Source organism: Aulonocara sp. 'chitande type north' Nkhata Bay, linkage group LG16 (assembly GCF_057382095.1).
Source record: "Aulonocara sp. 'chitande type north' Nkhata Bay isolate Kocher_YH1m ecotype deep benthic linkage group LG16, A_spYH_male_GT1.1, whole genome shotgun sequence".
Lineage (NCBI taxonomy): Eukaryota > Metazoa > Chordata > Actinopteri > Cichliformes > Cichlidae > Aulonocara > Aulonocara sp. 'chitande type north' Nkhata Bay.
In genome coordinates, this window is record NC_141359.1 from 35,623,867 (window position 1) to 35,644,518 (window position 20,652).

The 20,652-nt window shown below is 41.0% G+C and overlaps 1 protein-coding gene across 8 annotated transcripts in view; it reads right to left on the bottom strand.

Annotated features, from left to right (window-relative positions):
• Positions 1 to 2,125: 2,125 nt before the first annotated feature.
• Positions 2,126 to 20,652, bottom strand: part of LOC147312002 (PTB domain-containing engulfment adapter protein 1) — a 93,876-nt gene continuing 75,349 nt past the window's right edge. For 7 of the 8 annotated variants that reach the window (XM_086266791.1, XM_086266789.1, XM_086266792.1 and 4 more), the window contains 10 exons: positions 18,507 to 18,568; positions 13,697 to 13,768; positions 8,246 to 8,344; positions 7,989 to 8,126; positions 7,679 to 7,795; positions 6,215 to 6,301; positions 5,234 to 5,464; positions 4,881 to 5,019; positions 4,689 to 4,783; positions 2,126 to 2,896 (listed from right to left, as the gene is read on the bottom strand). In XM_086266791.1, coding sequence (XP_086122917.1) covers positions 2,825 to 2,896; positions 4,689 to 4,783; positions 4,881 to 5,019; positions 5,234 to 5,464; positions 6,215 to 6,301; positions 7,679 to 7,795; positions 7,989 to 8,126; positions 8,246 to 8,344; positions 13,697 to 13,768; positions 18,507 to 18,568 — 1,112 coding nt within the window. In that variant the 3' untranslated portion in view covers positions 2,126 to 2,824. The remainder of the gene's footprint in view (positions 2,897 to 4,688; positions 4,784 to 4,880; positions 5,020 to 5,233; positions 5,465 to 6,214; positions 6,302 to 7,678; positions 7,796 to 7,988; positions 8,127 to 8,245; positions 8,345 to 13,696; positions 13,769 to 18,506; positions 18,569 to 20,652) is intronic. The other variant, XM_086266797.1, reaches the window with a different exon arrangement.

The following is a 20,652-nucleotide window of genomic DNA, read 5'->3' on the forward strand; positions in this document are numbered from 1 at the left end:
ATGAGCTTGGTTCTATGGAGGAGGAGATGCTATCAATGTTAACTTACTATCCTGAGAAAACGTCAATATATTTAGTTGCATTAGTCCAGCAGTATTACACACCCTGCAGAAAGCTAACCACGCTAACTGCAGCTACCATGTACAATACCGCTGTTACAGACCTAAATCTTAACTCTTAAAAGCTCATTATATGTACTTAAAAGTCACAAAAGCATATTGGCTAAAAGAGGCTTTGATATTGCAGAACAGAGCAGTGACATGTAAACATATGGACTCTGTACTTCCTATTGCTAAGAGGACTTCCATTTTTTTTCATGTTTCCCTTTTGTAAGCTGATGGCAATCGCACACAAAATGTCGTGATGGCACTCGGAAAAATTCAAGGGCGTCATTGTGCTTTAGCCGAGCCTACAGCATTATAATACAGTGGGGCAAAAAAGTATTTAGTCAGCCACCGATTGTGCAAGTTCCCCCACTTAAAATGATGACAGAGGTCAGTAATTTGCACCAGAGGTACACTTCAACTGTGAGAGACAGAATGTGAAAAAAAAATCCATGAATCCACATGGTAGGATTTGTAAAGAATTTATTCATAAATCAGGGTGGAAAATAAGTATTTGGTCACCTCAAACAAGGAAAATCTCTGGCTCTCACAGACCTGTAACGTCTTCTGTAAGAAGCTTTTCTGTCCCCCACTCGTTACCTGTATGAATGGCACCTGTTTGAACTCATCATCTGTATAAAAGACACCTGTCCACAGCCTCAAACAGTCAGACTCCAAACTCCGCCATGGCCAAGACCAAAGAGCTTTCGAAGGACACCAGGAAAAGTATTGTAGACCTGCACCAGACTGGGAAGAGTGAATCTACAATAGGCAAGCAGCTTGGTGTGAAAAAATCAACTGTGGGAGCAATCATCAGAAAATGGAAGACATACAAGACCACTGATAATCTCCCTCGATCTGGGGCTCCACGCAAGATCTCATCCCGTGGGGTCAAAATGATCATGAGAACGGTGAGCAAAGATCCCAGAACCACACGGGGGGACCTGGTGAATGACCTGCAGAGAGCTGGGACCAAAGTAACAAAGGTCACCATCAGTAACACACTACAACGGCAGGGAATCAAATCCCGCAGTGCCAGACGTGTTCCGCTGCTGAAGCCAGTGCATGTCCAGGCCCGTCTGAAGTTTGCCAGAGAGCACATGGATGATACAGCAGAGGATTGGGAGAATGTCATGTGGTCAGATGAAACCAAAGTAGAACTTTTTGGTATAAACTCAACTCGTCGTGTTTGGAGGAAGAAGAATACTGAGTTGCATCCCAAGAACACCATACCTACTGTGAAGCATGGGGGTGGAAACATCATGCTATGGGGCTGTTTTTCTGCCAAGGGGACAGGACGACTGATCCGTGTTAAGGACAGAATGAATGGGGCCATGTATCGTGAGATTTTGAGCCAAAACCTCCTTCCATCAGTGAGAACTTTGAAGATGAAACGAGGCTGGGTCTTCCAACATGACAATGATCCAAAACACACCGCCCGGGCAACAAAGGAGTGGCTCCGTAAGAAGCATTTGAAAGTCCTGGAGTGGCCTAGCCAGTCTCCAGACCTCAACCCCATAGAAAATCTGTGGCGGGAGTTGAAAGTCCGTGTTGCTCGGCGACAGCCCCAAAACATCACTGCTCTCGAGAAGATCTGCATGGAGGAATGGGCCAAAATACCAGCTACTGTGTGTGCAAACCTGGTAAAGACCTATAGTAAACGTTTGACCTCTGTTATTACCAACAAAGGTTATGTTACAAAGTATTGAGTTGTATTTTTGTTATTGACCAAATACTTATTTTCCACCCTGATTTACGAATAAATTCTTTACAAATCCTACCATGTGGATTCATGGAATTTTTTTTCACATTCTGTCTCTCACAGTTGAAGTGTACCTCTGGTGCAAATTACTGACCTCTGTCATCATTTTAAGTGGGGGAACTTGCACAATCGGTGGCTGACTAAATACTTTTTTGCCCCACTGTAGTTCTGCCACTTGAAGAAAATGTTTCATAAACAAATGCCACATACAAATAAAGTCAGATATAAATTATATAACACAGAAGAATGAGTGAGGAGCAGTTTTCATAGTAGGATTTTCTTTAATATCTGTAACAGCAAAGTCAATTCAACCAAAAGTGAAATAACAGGAATAGAACTGGCTGGACAGAGATAAAAGAGCAGAAAATGAAAGGTAAACACCGAAATGGCAACTCAATCTGGTCAAAATCTGAACAGAACAAAGGACAAAGAGCGGAAAGGTCACTGAAGTAAAAAAACAAAAGAAAATATCAGGCTGGATTAATCGACTACATAACGTATGAATTAATGTGGAGTAAAATATGCGATGTTAAAAGCTCAAAGGTTTTGTCACAATATAGATTCCATTTATTTTTCTTGCCAGCTTGTGTTTGGCATACAAACAGGAATGTGTTGACAATACAGAATTCAAACGGTGCATACACACATATGAAAATTCTGCCACAGAGTGTACCATTGAACATATCCACTATTTACAACTGTCTCCTCCTGTGCAAGCAAAGGTACTCAAAACTAACACCTCCATACGCATTTTTTGTCTTTTTTTTATTACAAAAATAGCTCTTTACTATAATGGATCTGAGTTTACCTTGAAATATCGAAAACCAATCTAAATGCAAATGCATATAAACCTCAAGATGAAAACTGTGACATCTTGACTCGACCGTGGAGTGGATTTTGGCACTTCTTCTTCATACAAACGGGTTGAAAGTGCACCTCGAAGGGTTCATCTTCTCAGCATCAGCAGCGACTGTCTAGCGGGTCCAGAGAGAAGACGGTGCCCTCTAAGGTTAGTCCCATTTTGAACCCCTCCTGGAAGACATGAAGCCACACAGGGCCGTTTTTATAGACACTCAGGCCCGCTGGAAAAACCTCAGAGGCAAAGACAAGCTAAATGCTACTGACACCGCATCATGCTGGGTCATGCATTTTAGACAAGATCAGAAACGGCAAGGCATGAATCCTAATAGGAAAACTCAATTATAGCAGATCAAAGTAAGTCGAGCTTATTTTGCAAATGAGGCCGTCATGCACCCCCAACATTGTTTATGTGCAAAACAAATATTTTCAAGCTTAAGCAGTGCGTATTTGTTCTTGTTAATCAAAAAGACACAGAGTAAGTCATGAAGAAAGCTGAGCTAATGAAGCTGCCACAGATGCACTGGCAGCGTCGGTGCAGTCTGCAAATGTGAGCGCGTGCAGCTGCATTCAGAGCGTGCAAGACGAAAACACAACAGCACAAGCAGGGGGTAAAGGACTACGAACCATCTCTGCCGCTACGAGTGAGAGAGGGAAAGAGATACGTTCAGCTGTTAGTCATTAAGAAGAGAAAGAACAGGAAGGAGAGAAACATCAGAGCAACGCTGCCTCCTACTGGCGACACGCTGCCAAAGCTCAACAGGTGTTTAACAAACTGAACCTTGGATGTCGCAGTTTTGAAGTCACAACTTTTTAAAGCAAATGTTGTCATTTTCAGGCGGTTTTTACAGATTCATGTGAACATGGTGTAACTACACTGATAACTGTGTGACAGCACGAAAACAGAAGCTGCAGCAGCTTTTCAAACCCTTTTTTCCCATGTCCTGCTATTGCAAACAGAAAAAAAGCACCGCTACAAATCCACTTAATTAGTCTCATCTGTTAACAAGGCTGCGAGGTGTGTTTCTAATCATTACCAATTACAGGACAGGAAGCCCTGCGAATAAATACCACCGACTAAAGGAAACTATTTCAGGATCACTTTTGTAGTTTGTTAGGAAATGATGGATCCAATTAATTCCACTTCTGCACTCACTGACCTTTAACAAGAACGTGCATTTGTCTGTTAACACAAATCTGCTACAGTGGGTGTAAGATAAATTCACACACTTAACAAAAAAAAAGTTGTTATCTTATACATGAGATCATATATTCAAATCCCGATTTATCGCTTTGGATTAAATGACTGAACACAAGCTCCTTTAGCTCTCTCAATTTTTGGCAAACCCCACAAAGGTTTGAGACGCAGTCTGAAAGCAAAAGTTTATTTCTAATAAGCACCATTGGTTTTTTTTATATTACAGATCTGACTACAATATTAATTTATGGCTCCATCCCAAACACAACAACAATTGCTTGAACTCGCTCTGCTGTAATATCACGACATTTTCATGCAGGCAGGAAAACAGAGTGATACACTAAACACTTTTAATTAACACACTCTTTTATGAACACATTAGTGTTTCTGTGTCTTCTGATTAAAATGAATAAAGGAGCTACTGTTACCCATTGATGAGTCACTAAACCTTTCCTCATTAGATAATTCCACACAAATTGTTTCTATTGCTACTGCATTTTTCTACTCAAACATTATTTATTGTAATAAAGTGTGTACTGTATGGTGGAACTGATGTGGAGGCAATTACACTGCGGTTAGACAACTGGAGTCTGTTACTAGGTTCAGCTAAGGCGTCGCTTGTGATGCGCAAAGCCTTTATTTACGAAAGCAAGGGGAAAATCTTTAATCTTCAAAGTAATGGTTGTGATAATAAAAAGAAGAAAACAGTTTCACAGTTTAAGCAGCCTGCCTGCAATTCTTCTGAAAGAGACACAGTGATGAGCTCACCTGCATCTCATCCAGCTTTGACTGGATGTCTGGAGGGAAGTCAGCTGCCCCGCAGGTGAACGGATCAAACGGCTCTGCACCAAACAAATCTTTACCTACATGCACAGAGCAGATCAACACTGTAATGATCAAGGAGGCACATCGAGGGGGGAGGGGTTAAAACACCGAAATGCAAATAAGTTTTTCACTTACTTATATCTGGTGGCAATGTGGTGGGTGGAGGGGGTGGGCAGCCGTTGCTGGCTGGTGTGGGCACCAGTGGTGTCACAGGGGAGAAGGGAACCATGTCAAAAATGTCTGTCGACTGCGGCTTCATTGAGATACTCCCCGCCTGCATACAAAGTAATGGTTGAGCCACCGGCAGAGACCTGTAAGTTCACCCATGCACAAACTACACAGCTATTTTTCTCTCTTTTTTTTTTTTGCATCAAAGCAAGGGAAGAAGAAGAAGACGAAGCACAAGCACCACACAGACAAAGGCAGGAGATAACAAGGCTCCAGGGACAGAGAGACAGCACAGAAAAAGAGAAGCGGAGGGTGTTTACGCGAGGCCGCGGGATGCTGCAGCCCTCATTGGGTTTAGGAGGGAGGAGAGCGGGTTTGGCAGGCGGAGGAGTTAGTAGCCCGGTGGACAGGTTGGACTCCGGTGAGCTCATAGGAGTGAGAGTGACAGAGGAGATTTCCAGACAGGAGAGCGACTTGATGCTGTGGCACCAGAAGAGAGAGGACGGCCTCTGCAGCATGTATGCTTCATTAGCTGCGTTTATGTGCAGCGGCTGAGAAAAAGATCGCAGACAGGAAATGACCAGAAAGAGAGAGACAGAGACAATATTATTCAGTGTTGTAGAATAGGGGAGCTGTGGGTAATTGCATTCTCAGGAGGCTGTCACAAGTGCTGGCATTTGCCCCAATTAGATGCTGAATGTATCGCATTCCTCATCAGACCAATCAGGTGTGTAATTGCTTTGCTTCAGATACAGACCCCTGCTGCCTGCCTCCAGATAGGCCTGGTCATTCCAAACCGGAGTCGTGCATTTAATCGCACAAACACAATCAGCAAAGCCAGCTGTCCTTAAAAGTACTTTTAAAACTCAACAGTTTAAATTTAAGTTTAAATCAGGAATCTTTTAGAATTAAACGACGGTTTAGGTTGTGCACTTCTGGCTCATTCAGAATGCTTGAATCACAGATTATGTTATTAAAGAGTGCTATTACATTAGTCAGCTGTTTCGTACATAATGAAAGTCTTTGAATTAAACATCTCAAAAGGAACAAAAGCAGTTTTGTACAACTCAACAATTCAGCTGATTCTAGTGGCGTTGCTTTGCCTGGTATAACAGACACTTCAGGTAGTTTTAGATGGATATTGCAGATATTGGATATTGTAATGCAGTCACTCTATTGTTCCCCGTGGCTACAGTAACTGCTGTTGAAAAGGACAGAAATCAAAGTCTAAGGTCTCATTTTCTTCTGTAAAATCTACTTTTCTAAACTGAAGTTTGGCATGCTACGCAGTTTGTTCTTACTGAAGGTACGTGTGCTATCATCAGCTGTTCTTCAAGCTCTTGCAGTTGTTTCTTTAGTTCAGAGTTTTCCGTTTCCAGTTCTTGAATCTGCAAAAGATACAAACAGAATCAGGACACAGGGCAGCAGCAGAGTGCAGAAAAATATTTGATGTCAAAGTGCAATTTGTGTAATTTGCTTATGATACAGAGTCACGTTCGAACTGCTCACATGTCTTTTTTTTTAACAGAATTCGACACAAATGACAAAACACTGTACTTTAGCACACTGCTAAAAACTAACTATTATTAAGTAATTAAGCTGTCGCGTCAACAATGAGATACTGATATTCAACAAATCTTTCCTGAGACTTTGCTGAAATATTGAGATTATAATAATCAAGAAAAACCTATGACGTCTGTGAACTCATCAGACAAGTTGATAAGTAACCAACTCCACACAGCTTTAAGCCACAAAGGTATAGGATAGCAATGGCTAGTTAGCAAGCTAACTTCAGTGCATATCAACAAAATACACAGAAATCTGCCATGATGTCATAACTAAAATTATCGACAAAATATGCAAAAATGTAAGTTAATTATAAACACCTTTAAAACAGCCAACAAAAACACTAGTTTAGTTGTTTCCTGTAAGGTTACATAGTGTTTAACAAATGTTACTCAAATGGGAACCCTGAAAACCATACATTTCACACCTGAGCCTCAAGTCTCGCAGCCCGGTATCAAACGACTCAGGGACCGGTACCGGTCCGAGGCCCGGAGGTTGGGGACCGCTGTATTAGAACACACATGCTGCTTTGCTGAGTATTACCAGCAGGGGGCAGCAGAAGTGATTTTGGGATTAAATCAAAATAAACGGTAGATCCTTGCCAAGCTCTGCTCAATAGCTATTTCTGGACCTTTGCTTCTATCACAAGGTCTTTATCAGCAGATGTTTATTCATGCTGAACAATTTGAACTCAATAATCACTAAACTTTTAACATGGCTCTGTGTCTGCATGTCTGTGTACATGTTCATAAACTGCTGAGTTGGCTGTACTGTTTAACACACTTGAATACACGTCTGCTTAACCACAGTCCTCCAACTGAGGTTAAAGTACACGTGAGGCTGGTGTTTAGCTAAAACATCACGTCCCCAATTTGATCAAATTTATATGAATATCTGAACAAATCCAATTTTAAACACTTCCCATGGGACGGCTCCGTGTTTTCAGCTGGGCGTACAATAATTTGACTACAGGCTGGCTCTGTTACAACAGAAGTCTGCGTCATTAATATTCATTAACAGTTTTTTTCCTTTTATCAGCACAGCTTAATTGTCCACACTGGATGATTTAAGACAATCAATAGAAACAAGCTCCGCATTAATTAATAAAAACATCAATGCATCTGCACGGTGGTACACGCTGTCAGAGTGTGTGTGTGTGTGTGAGCGAACGAGCTCCGTGAGCTGGATGTGAGACGCACTCGTTTCTGCAGGGTTCCAATCTGTTTCCTGGTTTCCACGTCTTTGCCTCCAGACTCCAAGAACTTCTTGTAGGCCAAATCAAAGGCTTGGCCGATAGTTAAAGTTATCTCTTCTGCCTGAAGCACATAGGAAACAAAGACTGGCTCAAACACTAAATAAATGTGAGTACAGCTGTAGTTTTCACTTAAGCTGATCGTGAAAGGTTAACTGTGAGATGTCAAAATACCTTATTTTTCAGCAATCTGACTCATGTATTTCACATTTGTATCCAAGGAAACAAGCAAGCTTGTTGAAGCGGCAGAGACTTACACATTTTTCACTGTCAAAGACGTAGCAGAGGTGTTTGTTGGACTCTGAGTCTTTGCAGATAAAAGTAAATATCCTTTTATCGGTTTTGTCATCTGCGCAGAAGGATATTCTGTGTAACTGACAGTTATGCTGCACATCCTGGGGGGAAAATAAAGCATTTATTATTTACTCTGCATATGAGAGATGACTTCACAGTGTTTATTTTCCGTATAATCACAGTTGTCATATACAGTTGCCTATATCCTTTCTGGACTCACTTTTGTCTTGGGATCTAGTATCTTCACGCCATAAATGGAGATCTGAAGTTCCACTTTCGGGATCTTCTGTCCCTCCGACTTTTTGATGTGCCTCTGAAACTGCAAGAGGAAAAATTAGTATGATAAAAGTGCAATTAGCATATAAGAAAGTATGCCACATGACACACAAATACAGCTACAGTAAAAGCATGGTAAGACATTTTTATCATATCCTGGATTTCTGCATTTAAAGCTGCAACCAGCTCAAAAATTTAGATACGATGAATGTGTTGGCACTGTTTGTCATATTTCTGCTCAAAGTACAAACGTAAACACTTGTTCTGTTTTGTTCTCTAAGTATATCTGAGACCACATTTCACTTTAGCTGCTAAATATTAAAGCAAGAGCTATTGACATTAGCGAGGTGTCTTATGCTGGTGGCATGACAGATGCAGTTGTAAGGAAAGGACATGCCATGTTTGCTAAGAGTCTGAATCAAAGAGTAAAGCCAAACCAAAGATTTCAGAGATGTAACATTTAGTAGAGCTGAGATGATTATACTTTGAGTACAATTCCCTTTACAGTACACATTGTCATTTGAGGCACTGTTCATGTAAAGATTATGATTATTGCTGCTTTAAAAAGAAAGAAAAAACAGCAGTAAAACTGAATGCTGTTCTCATCAGTGTAGACACAAACCTCTGTGCAGCATATTATCTTTAAATGCTAATTAGACTTGATCGGGGGAAATGCAATCATTAAAGTTTGCTGTTTTACAGAAGAAATTAAAAGTGTGAACCATGTAGTGGGTCCATCTTTGTTCTCTGCCAAAAAACTGTTTAAGTCTTTCTTCATTTTGTTGCCAAGTGTTATAAATACAAAGTGAACTTGGCAGCGAGTTGAGGACAACAACCAATGAAATTAAACGGGAGTGTATGCTGTCAGTTGAGAAGACATGCAAAGAAGCTGATAATATGACAACTCCTTTTTTTTATCTCAAGATAGAGTACAGAGCACAAGATTCTGACACTTGTTTGTCGGGAGAATCTGACCAATCCAAAATCTACAAACTGCAACAGCATTAAAACCATTGACAGGTGAATGACACTGATGGCCTTGTTACAATGGCACCTGTCAAGGTGTGGGATATATTAGACAGAAAGTTAACTGTCATGTCTTGAAGCTGACATGTTGGACACAGAAAATGGCTGTAACAGAAACACAGCGACTTTACCAGAAGCCAGTTGTGAGGGCTATGTGTGGGTTATGGCGCCTTAGGCTCACTGATGCATGCGGAGAATAAAGGCTGACCCGTGTGGTCTAACATCAACTCCAAATTTCTAAAACCTTAATATGGATGTGATAGAGAGGCACTGAGGCACAATGTGCATCCCAGCTTACAGAGTACATCAACTGTATATAAAAGATGGATATTGGTTAGTCCAAATGTGAAGCTATGAGCTGAATGGAAACATTGAAACCAAATGTGAGGAGGAAGGTGAGGATCTGACTAAGAAACAAGAAGACAAAGCACGCTCAAGCTTTTCAATGATAACAAAGCAACAGCGTACTTTATCTCACTTCTTTGATTCTAATGGGGAACATATTTTATAAAATGAACAACACTCTGTAATTAGGACTTAAAGCCATCTTATCAGGAAGGTTTTTGCTGAGGTCACAGAAGCTGAAAGCTGGTTTCCCTTATGTGGACCTGTGAAAAACTAAATACAACCCCATGATTCAGTAGCTTACAGAATTACCTTTAGCAACGATAGCTTGACGTAATCACTCTCCGTATGTATTTATCAGTCTCTCAGATCATTGTGGAGGAATATTGGTCTACACTTCTGCCAAAACGCCTTGAATAGATTGTATTTGATTAGCATCACCTGGCTGCTACCTGTCCTCTGAATTCCTATGGAAGTAAAAATGTTGGAATGCTCAAAAGTGAACAAATAAGGCTTTTGTGTCTGCTGCTTTCCAATCATCTTCTTGCCTGCCTTCTTTGAGCCTGGTGGATGGTTTAAATCTGTCCTCTCTGTAATTCTTCCTTTCAGACTCCTTTGTGCATCCTACTTCCTCCCCATCTCCACCTCAGACACCTGAGCCAAAGCTCTATTCAAGCGAGCTATTCTACACTCTGGTCTAGACACTGTCCTAAATCCTTTTACTGCAGGGATTCAGTCCTGCCATGATGGGTTATCGGAGACTAATCGCCAAATATATTAATTTCTCCATCTCAATAAATCATGTTCGATGTTTTTCAAGTGATCTCTCTTCATTGATATGCACAGTTGAGGCACTTCTGCATGACTTTCACTTTTTAGACCCAAAATTACACCCAACCTTTTTATATGGCTGCATATGAAGCTGTGCAGCTTCAGACCAGCTGAGTGTGTCAAAGCTGACTTCTGTGCAGCACTCAAAGAACATACATGAGCTTTAGAGTGAGAGCATGGACCAATAACACAATGAACTAGTCAGGGAAGGATGTTTCATCTTTTACATTTTGTGCATTTGTGATTTTTTTACAAGAGGCAAAGAGGGCAACTTGGTGTAATGCTGAGAACTCTTGGGTCCAGGCATTCATATGCATGGTATTTTGCCATGTACCACCCACCTAAACACTAGTCACACTGATCCCTGCTGGATGTGGTATTCCCTGACAGAAGTGGCCTCTTTTAGCAGAATAATGCACCTGCCACAGTGCTAAAACTTTTCAGGCATGGATTGAGGGAACTGAACAAAGAGTTCAAGGTGTTTACTTGGCCTCAATTCCCCAGATCTCTATCCAATTCAGCATCTGTCCTTCGCTGGGTCAGGGCTCTTTTGGGGGCACAAGACAGACCTAAACAATCTCAGGCAGCCGGCTTAAGTGTTGGCATGGATCAGTTAGCAGACGAAATCATAAAGACAGGAGCTAAAAGAAGATGCTACCCCACAAATTGGATCACATCATCATCACAAAATCAGTCTGAGATTACACCAAGAGATGGAAGCAACTGAGACCTAAAGCACTTTAAAAAAGTCAGCATTCTTTTCAAAAGCATCCTCACTTTACTTTCACTGCCTTCAGCGGTTACACAGTTGTGAAATTAGAGATACATGTTCGCTAAGTATCTGCTCCTGCCACAAAAATGGATAAAAGAAAGTAATCAGAAGCTTTACCATTTGCCTCCATTAAGAGTTCTTTTATATAGCCTCTAACACTAAAGCAGTAAATTGATGTTTATATAATTTAATACATTTACATTTCAAAGCCTGCAGACACAAACATGACCAGACACGGAGAGAGTGAGAGGACAATAAATGTGTGTTTCATGGAGATGCTTCTTGCTTGAGCAAAACCAAAGGTCATTTATATATACTAAGTGATAGAAGAGTATATTATTTGACCTAAACCATGGAGATGTGCCTTTGAGGCTGTCTCTGAAGTTGCAACATTTTTTTTTCTCTGCACATGATCTCAGGAAGCACAGCTAATGTCGTCCCGACTGCCAGCGTATCTGGGAGCGTAACCATGGAGCCTTGGTCAAAAGCAGATCAAATGCAATGTAACAATAGAGGTACGGGTTTGGAAAAACAAGTCTCCCCCTCCAAGTGGCCTCAGAGATTCAGGTCTTGGCAGGAGAAGACGGGGGGGAGGCCAGCATGCAGCGAGTGCAGCCGCATTACCAAGAAGCCGTGACAAAGAGAGCTGCCCAGGTTTCAGGCTGTTCCCATGCTTAAAGGTTTGATTAGATGTCTGTAAGCTTGAGGAGTATGTGTCTGGAGAGTAACCCAGGTTAAGTGCAATTTTGTGGGCAGGTTTAATGAAACTTTGTGTACTAAACACAAAGGAAGCCCTAAATTACAAATGAGGCTGTTTGTCAAAGTGACTCATCGAGCACTTTCTTAAACGGTTGTTTAGCAACTTATACTACCTCTACAACTTTGACCACTTCTACCTTAATTAAAGAAAACAAATATGGGCTCTGACAGGGTCAAATATAATAGAACTTAACATTTTTACAAAAGTTAAACACTTCAGCTTAAAGTGAGTCCTCAATAAATAAGTTTGTTTTGTTTTCCAAAGCAAGGCTAATTTATGTGTCTTAGGCACAGATGTAACATGAATGCTTAATGAGAAAGCTCTTAAAAGAAAACCAACAAAAACAAATTTATTCCCTCAGTTCCTCCACGCTTCTCCATCTATTTTAGTGTCTTTCAGCTCATTGTTTTGGTTTTGATTTGGAATCACCTGCATAGCACCAGTGCCAAAAAGATATAGTGGTACCAGATCTTCAACTCGTTTAATTCGTTCCCCAATAAAGACAACTGTACCCCTAACGATGACTTTTCACATGTCAGGATTTATCAGTAAAGATGTGGCTTGATGACCATTAGCATAGTTTCCTGTTTTTCCCAAGGGTAGCTTCATCGACAGAGACCACCCTCACTAATTTCTGGTCCACACCCGATCGTTTTGTTTGATACGCCGGCCTAAAATATGACAGCATCTGCTCAGTTCAGAAAATATCTTCAAGGGTTACTCCTGGTAGGCTTTTAAGCAGTAGACAGTTAACACTGCACTTCTGACCACCTTACAAATTCATGTTAATTACTCTGGCTGGCCTCCAAAACTCCTGAGGGGAAAGTCTGCCTCTTAAAAGCTTCTCTGTGTTCAGAAGAATTCTAATGCCAGCCTCAGACTGCATGATCGGTTTCTCTGTGATGACAGTCACTCTGTTGGATTAGGATTTCACACAGTCAGGAAATCTTACTCTTTCTGACTAATACCTATGACATACTACAGGTTCCTTCCTCATCGGCCATGTAAGGAAAAAAAGCTGGCTTTCAGCCTTGCAAAGTACCGATATCATTCCTGTTACGCTTTGTCATGTTTACAGCTGCACACAGCTGGTAGAGCGTGCTGTGCTCATACTGGTCAACATCACAGACGTCACAAAACCATAATGCTTTCAGACCAAGTCCATTATGAAAAAACACCCAAGATAAAGCAATCAACTGCTGTCCATGATGGACATTTTCATTCCTAACGCCACGCCCTGCATTGTCTGTACTGGGCCGCTATTGGGCCAGTATCATACAGCCTGGATCTGGTATAATTGTGCATGCCTTGCCCTTTAATGCAGGGCAGGGAGTCTTTTACTATTACAGCTATGGTGATTTAATGATTTATTTCAGGCTAGAACCTGAAACAGCAGCTTTTATTCCTGATGAGTATTTCCTGTAACTAAACTTTACATCTACGCTGAGAAAGGGGGGCTGAACAAACTAATGTGCTTATCCAGCAGTTCTACACAGCTTAGGAGCTGAAAAACTCCAAGGGCACCTTGGTGCTGGCAGATGAGGGAGGGGGGCACTTGCCACTCACTCCCACCTCCCCTGCTCTGAGCCCCTTGTCCAATCTGGTCACTCAAGAATGCTCTGCTGTCCTTTAGGCTACAGCTATCTGGAGACTAGCTTTACCTTGAGCTTTCTGACTGCATCCTTTACAACTTCTGTGCCTTTCGGAGCTTCAACCTCTGTGTTTCCAAGGAACTGAAAAGAGAACAAAAAGACGCACACAGTAAAACAAAAGGTGTAAACAAGTATTTAATTACATAGCCCAATACAAAGAAGATGATGAAGAATACTTCTAAAATTCAAAAAGCAGGTGAGGTGTCAGTGTGTGTATTAATAATATTTAATAATGTGTCAAATCAATTTATGACCTCTCTGATTTGCTTCATTCACTGTGCTCAAATTCATCCTGTTATTTTCTTCTTCATGGTAGGTCTGTCACAGTGAGTCTGTGATAGGTCAACGTAGTCAGGGTTTAAAGCACCGACATGTTTTAATAAAAATACCAATATCTGGCACCAGTGCATCATATTCTGTGCTCCTAAAGGAAATGCTACAGTGTACTTTGGTATTCTGGCCTACGGACATTGGCCAAAAACTAGGTAAACAAATGAATCCATAAAGGATGAGTTGGATCTTTTATCAAACTGTAGGAAAGAGGCTTTCTCAGAGTTTAAAATCTGTGGAGCTTCACGTTTAAGTCACTAAAATCTCCAATTTGTCACTCTGACTTCAAATAAATGTAGATGACCTTTCACATCCTGAAGGCATTAGTATATATTCTTCTTCATCATCTTGCATTTCCTGTATTGCAAAAAGTTATAAAAGTGTCTTTTACACATGAGGATTGGATGAACACACACCAACACACACAGACGCACACGAGCAGCACTTCTGCTGTTCACCAACAGATGGAGCCGTTAACCTTTGAGCCTGAACATCGTGCGCCCCATCTGGCAGCAACAGTTGTAATTGTTGCAGTCACACAGGTTGCTTCGCTGCTTCCTGAGCTTAATGTGTGGAGCCTGTTCCAATATCAGACTTCAAAAACACTGGTGTCAGAGCCTTCAAGGCTGGCACAAACAAAATAACAATGTCTCCCATTGGAAGCTGAGAGCAGCTCCGGCAGTTTGACTGTCTCTGTGACACATTAAAATCTTTGTGATGCAGGCAATGACTTGGCTGTGCTAATACCCATAAAAATTTGGAGTGCGCACTGCCAGCTGCCGTGGCTGTAATAACAAGAGGTGAAATACAGAATTTATTTGTATTTTTTTTAATCTTGCACATGTCTGACAGCACTATAAAAGAACCCTTCCGTCAAAAATCAAATCAATTAATATAGCTTCTCCATCCAAAACGTGTCTGTGTAACTCTTTGGTGGCTGAGAGCCTCTGACGTCTTTCTAAATGCAGTAAGACAGGTGAACTAACACCAGACTGCAAGTTATCAATAGAGCCAGAAGACAGATTGAGGCTTCAGAGCAAAGTGTCAGCATTCTGCATCGGTGTGACAAATGTACTCTCCACACTTATGCTCATCTCTGGGAGTGCTGCTGACAGATGCCCAGAATAGAGTGGAGTAACACTTGTTCCTGACCAGTGCATTCTGGGCTGCGACTGGGGAGGTCTCACAAGGCAAACAGAGCTCGGAGGCTCATCCATCAACTGGTGCACGCAGCTGAAAACGAACCGGCCCTACCTCTCGTTGCCCGCAGAAAGAACTCACATTTTCAACTGCAGACACACACGTGTCAGCCTTGTGGCAGGTCTCAAGTGTTCACTCAGATGACACAACATAGCTCAGTTCCAACTCACCATCCATCCGGTGTTCACTCCTCCAAGCTGAAAGTTCTCAGATTTTTTTTTTTTTTCTTATACACCTTCAGAAAGGGCAGGATCTGTGTTGTGCATAATTTAAGTGACTTGTGAATGTGACATGATTACTGATGAAAGACATGGCAAATCTAGCAGCTCACCTCTCAACATCCTCTTTCCTCTTTGAGCCCACAGGTCAATCACACTGAAGCTGCTCATAAAAAGCACCGTTAGAATTTGTATAACTGTCCGATCGGATCAAAGAACTGGCAGACCACCGAAATCAAAGCTCACTTCAGTCTCAGCAGTCGTCACTGCGTAAGAAGTTAAAGGTAATACATTTTAAAAACAGTGGACTTAGTTCTTAGCTGGGAAGTTGCTGCTGTGATTTACTGATGACAGCATAACGATTTAGCATGAATATAAAACTGCAGATCTGTTGTGATTGGTGTGGATGTAAAGATACTGCTGCAAATATCAGCGAGGGAGACTTCCTGTGTTACCTGTTCTACAATTGTTCTTAAAATTGAACTCAAACATGATCAATTAAAGTAATTTGATATAGATATTTTATTCCTCTTAGGAATACGTTTAGTAAATTACAAAAGAAGAAAACTCATCAGCGACAATCCACTTTGATAATAAATGAATCATTTCAGTCATTTTTCTAGCACAGATGGAAATAACTTTCAAATCTCTTTCCAGCTTCTTTTAATTTGCTTGTTTTACCAAAGGAACGATCACTTAATTGCGATTTCAGTGAACAAAAAACATGAAGTCCATCTTCTGTGTATTCCCAATTCAGTCTTTACCCGAAGGATCTTAAACCGTAAAACAGATGAACACGCTTGAATCAGCCATCAGTCACCAGTTTTAGTTCCAATTAGCTTATTATCACCTGCACGCAATACTAAAGTTATTTTTCAGCCTACATTTACACCAGGGGCATCATGATGGGTGATGTATTGTTGCCAGAGATAAAGTTTAGGGGAGTGGCTACTTTGATTGGCAGGTGTTCTGAAAAGGAGCTGCAGTTTGTCGCTGTCTGCTAGGTCGCATTTAACAATATAAGATATTAGATCATGTTTGTGATGCCGTTTCAAAACATTTATAGTTATTTTTGTCTACTGTGTGGTGTAGTTCCTCCAAGAAATTCAGATTTTATTGAGTCAAATTCTAGTATTTTCTTGTTATATCACAGTTAGGATTTGATCTCAGGTTCAGTTCATGAAAGTTTTGAAGTGCCGTCAAATCGAAATGATTGAAGTTATCAAAGATTTTACGTCTTTGTCAACGTTTGAAAATAAAGAAAAAGGGTTCATTTTCTTGAGGCTAAAAGAGAGCTCTCTCTCTCTGCTCTAACTATCTGGCACATTGTTCAGTGAACTGCTAACTGAGCTTATTTTTACAGTACTGAGTGCTTGAAACCTGGGAGATCATGCCAAGCACATTCCCAGCACCCCCCCCCCCCCCCCCCCCCAATTCCTTCACTGATGAGTCCTTTACTCAGATCTCAGCAAATTTAACCAGACGGGGATCTCATCACTCAAAGTAATACAGCGAGTATAGGAACTGACAATGTGCTTTGATTTTAGAGATGTGCCTTCTGCCGGCTTCCTTTGCTTCTTTGCTGCATGCAGGAAGGGAGCTTCAGCAGTTTGCAGGGATATTTTGGAGGCAGTCTTGGAGCTCCACCTCCGTTCCAGCATCGCATTTGTGAAGCACAAGAATGTAGGCCGACAGATTTTGTGCCTCATAGGAGGAAAACTCTGTCGAAATGAAGCAGAAAACCAGCTTGACAGGGGAGTCCTCCCCAAGGGACACAGTCCCTCCTTCCAGGGGTGTTTGCTGGATATTTGAAAAACACCTTTTTTTCCCCCAGTGTTTTATAGCAGATCCTGATTCCAGGCAAGCCTGAGAGCCATTTCATTACAAGTTAGTCCTGCATCAGATCCAAAGTTCTTACCTATTTTGACGTGTGCATGTGCCACTTTACTTAAATCCCCCTCTGTTCACACACTCATTAAAAATAAACAAATCAAGAAGGCTAAAAGACAGAGTCTCCTTCAAATTAAACTTTGATGAGGAAGATTTCCTTCCCCGCATCACAGCACCAAGAGACAACAGCTACTATGAGAGACGAATACAACGGTATCAATTTTTTGACAGTACTTGAGGTGTGTGGGCAGGGAATTAATTTAAACACCATTAAAAATCCAAATTATTTGGAATGCAAGCATGCTGATCCACACAGGTATGCACACATGGGTATTCACAGACGCGGACTAAAGCTTTCTTGGCTGCTGCCTCAAAGCACACTGTGCGCTGTCTATCTTGCGTGCTGCACAATATCGTTTATTATTTAGTAAATATTGATATCTATGACTAGCTAGTTTATTGTGATGGTGCTTTGTTTTCTCTATTATTATGTTGCTCTTTGTTGTTTGCTGTCTCCTCTGTTTGTTTTTTTTGTTTGTTTCTTTTTTTCTCCATACAGGTGACCCAGGAGTTCTTTTTTTTTTTTTTCTCTCTCTTCCCCCCCCTTCTCACCGTCTCTTCTCCCCTTTGGTTTTCTTTCTTTCTCTCCCCCTCTTTCTCTCATTCATTCCCCCTGTCCTATTTATTAAAAAAAAAAAAAAAAAAAAAAAAAAAAGACAAAGGATGAACTGAAGCTCTGCCATCACGTAATGTCGCATACTGCTGTTTCTGATGTCATTTAAAAAAAAAAAAAAAAAAAAAAAAAAAAAAAATCCAAATTATTGTTACATTGAGGAGAGGGGCTGAGGTTTATCAGCCGTCTCTGTCAGGAATTTTTATGCAGCCTCAACCTAAAACAATGCATCTATGGGCAGTGAAGCTCATTTGCTGGACAATACCAGAGAGTGCAATGAAAGGCCTGGTGCTTATCAGGGGAACTGCATTGTGGGACACACAGACAGAGAGATTTAACAGGCATGACTGGAGGGAATAAACACAGACAAAGGTGGGAGCCACAAAAGAACAGACTTCTTTTTCAACTTGCAATAAAAGTGTCGCAGTTCTTCGCTGTTTCATTATTTTGCAGTCGCCCTGCTCTGACAGAGTTCATTAAAATGTAGCAGGCAAAGAGAGATACCTACCTTGGCATTGTAGGCTATGTAATGCTTGGCCAAAGCTTCTGGGGTGTGCATCCATGATTTATCTGAAATGATACAGACAGCTGACTCAGTATGACAGACTTAATCACCCAAGTTAATACAGTACAGGTACAATTAGCCACATGCATTCAGTGGTTAAATGTGAGGCAGTGAGTAGAAGAAATTAGCTGAACCTTTTAAAGAGGAAAAATGGAGAAAATTGGCTCATTCTGCGAGACGCAGTGCTTCTTTCCCATATATTCACACCTGGAAGCTTCACATCACAAGTACAGTTCACCGCCACACATGTGAGGGTCTAGCAGCATCACTGGAGCACCCTTTTAGGGGCATACCAATGAAAGCTAGGCAAGGGAAAATGCTGATTTTAATTTCACACCTCAAGTTATCCATCATGAAAGGTAATTGGACCTGTGACTTACTGGTCTAAATCCCGCTTCTCAAACTGTGTGTGCTTTGACTGAACGCAGCAAATTTCAGAGGCCGTGCACTGTATTCAATAAAAATGCAAACGCATGGAAGGAAACTGAGTCCGATGTGCTCTAGGTGGAGCAAATTAGAGGGGAGATGCATCTTTGCAAGTGGACAATGTTTCCATATCACATAAGTATGCGTGCCCTGTTACTCCACTTCAAAATATCAAAAAACAAGATAGAGAAGGTAAGGAGTGGAGGACCTAACGGAGCAGACACAGTGAGAGTGCATTTTACCAGTTAGCTACAGTTATCCAAGCAGACTATATAGAAAACCAGTCAGATTCTTTGTGTTGCTGTCACCTGAGTCGTCGCTAGGAAAAAGTATGTATTCCAAATGTGGACAGCCAGTAAGATGTTTTTGGAGGTTACTTGTCTCCAGAAGCAAGCAAACTAAAAGTGAAGTAGCAATTAAACTTTAAAAAGTGCGACGGAAACTAGAAATGAAGAACTTCAAAGTAAAAGCTGATTTTTTTTTTTAAGTGTTGGTAAGGCAGAGTTTTTACTTTGAAGGCAAGCAGTGTCTGTTACACATTTATTTAAATACAGCTCAGAAGTCAAAATAGCAACAGTTTACAGACAAGTCGGTGTCTTTCATACAAACAACAGGCGACCACAGAAGTCTGCTTGTATCCACAGAGATCACAAGGAGGTTTTTGGTGCAGCACCAGCATTTTACTTACGCTACATGTCTGAGTTTACTTGCTACTCATGTTAAGCAAACTGAGCAAACTGGGTAGCTTGGCTGCCCTCTGTTCAAACACTTATTTGTGTTTTTAGTTTATTAAGTTTGGTGGTTTGGGTACATGTCAGAGTGTGGTAGTAGATTACATCTCTGGTCTCATCATTTGCGAATGTTGTTAGCTAGGTGAACTCGTAACTTGTGTGGTGTTTAGCCACATTAGTTACAATCAGTACAAGGGCGTCTCTCTTCAGTTGTAGGTGGTTACCTGTTTGTTTGATTGCTTCAATTCCTGATAGCTCATTTTGTACATCAGAGACCAAATTAGAGTTAGAAAGACAATAAAATTTGGTATAATTTGGGGTCCACATGCCACTGCATGCAGTGTTTGGTTTCTCAGTAAGATCCACTCTTCACTGTGATACCCAGTTTAAACACAGCAACCTGGTGACCGTCAAAATATTTAAGCTGAGGCCTGATAAGCTGTATGCGCTGGCTGATTGCATATTCTATCAAACACCTATGGGTTTACATAGCCTGGAAATAAACTGTGAAATTCACACAAAATAAATAAATTTGCCTTCCATACTCCTTAAAGCATCTAATTTAATAATCCTGCATTTACCATAACATAATTTTAACCGTTTTTTAGACATGTGGCAGCTTTTGAAACATCAGTAAATCCTTAAATAAATAATATTTGTTTACATAGAGCATGGAGTATTTTGTCTGTGGTGCTTTGATGAAAAGTGACCAATAGGGTGGTCTGCTAATTTGTTCAGTATTGTCTTCGTTCTCTATTTGCAGAGCTAATCAAATGTGAAACTACACACAAATGGAACCATTTATTTTCAAATGGGTCCATCAGATAAAGGATTGCATAAAGTAATATCTTTTGCTAGCATTGGTTAAACTAAATTAGAACTTTAAAACACCATCTCTCTCAGCTGAAACACTACTCCACTGCCAATCAAAA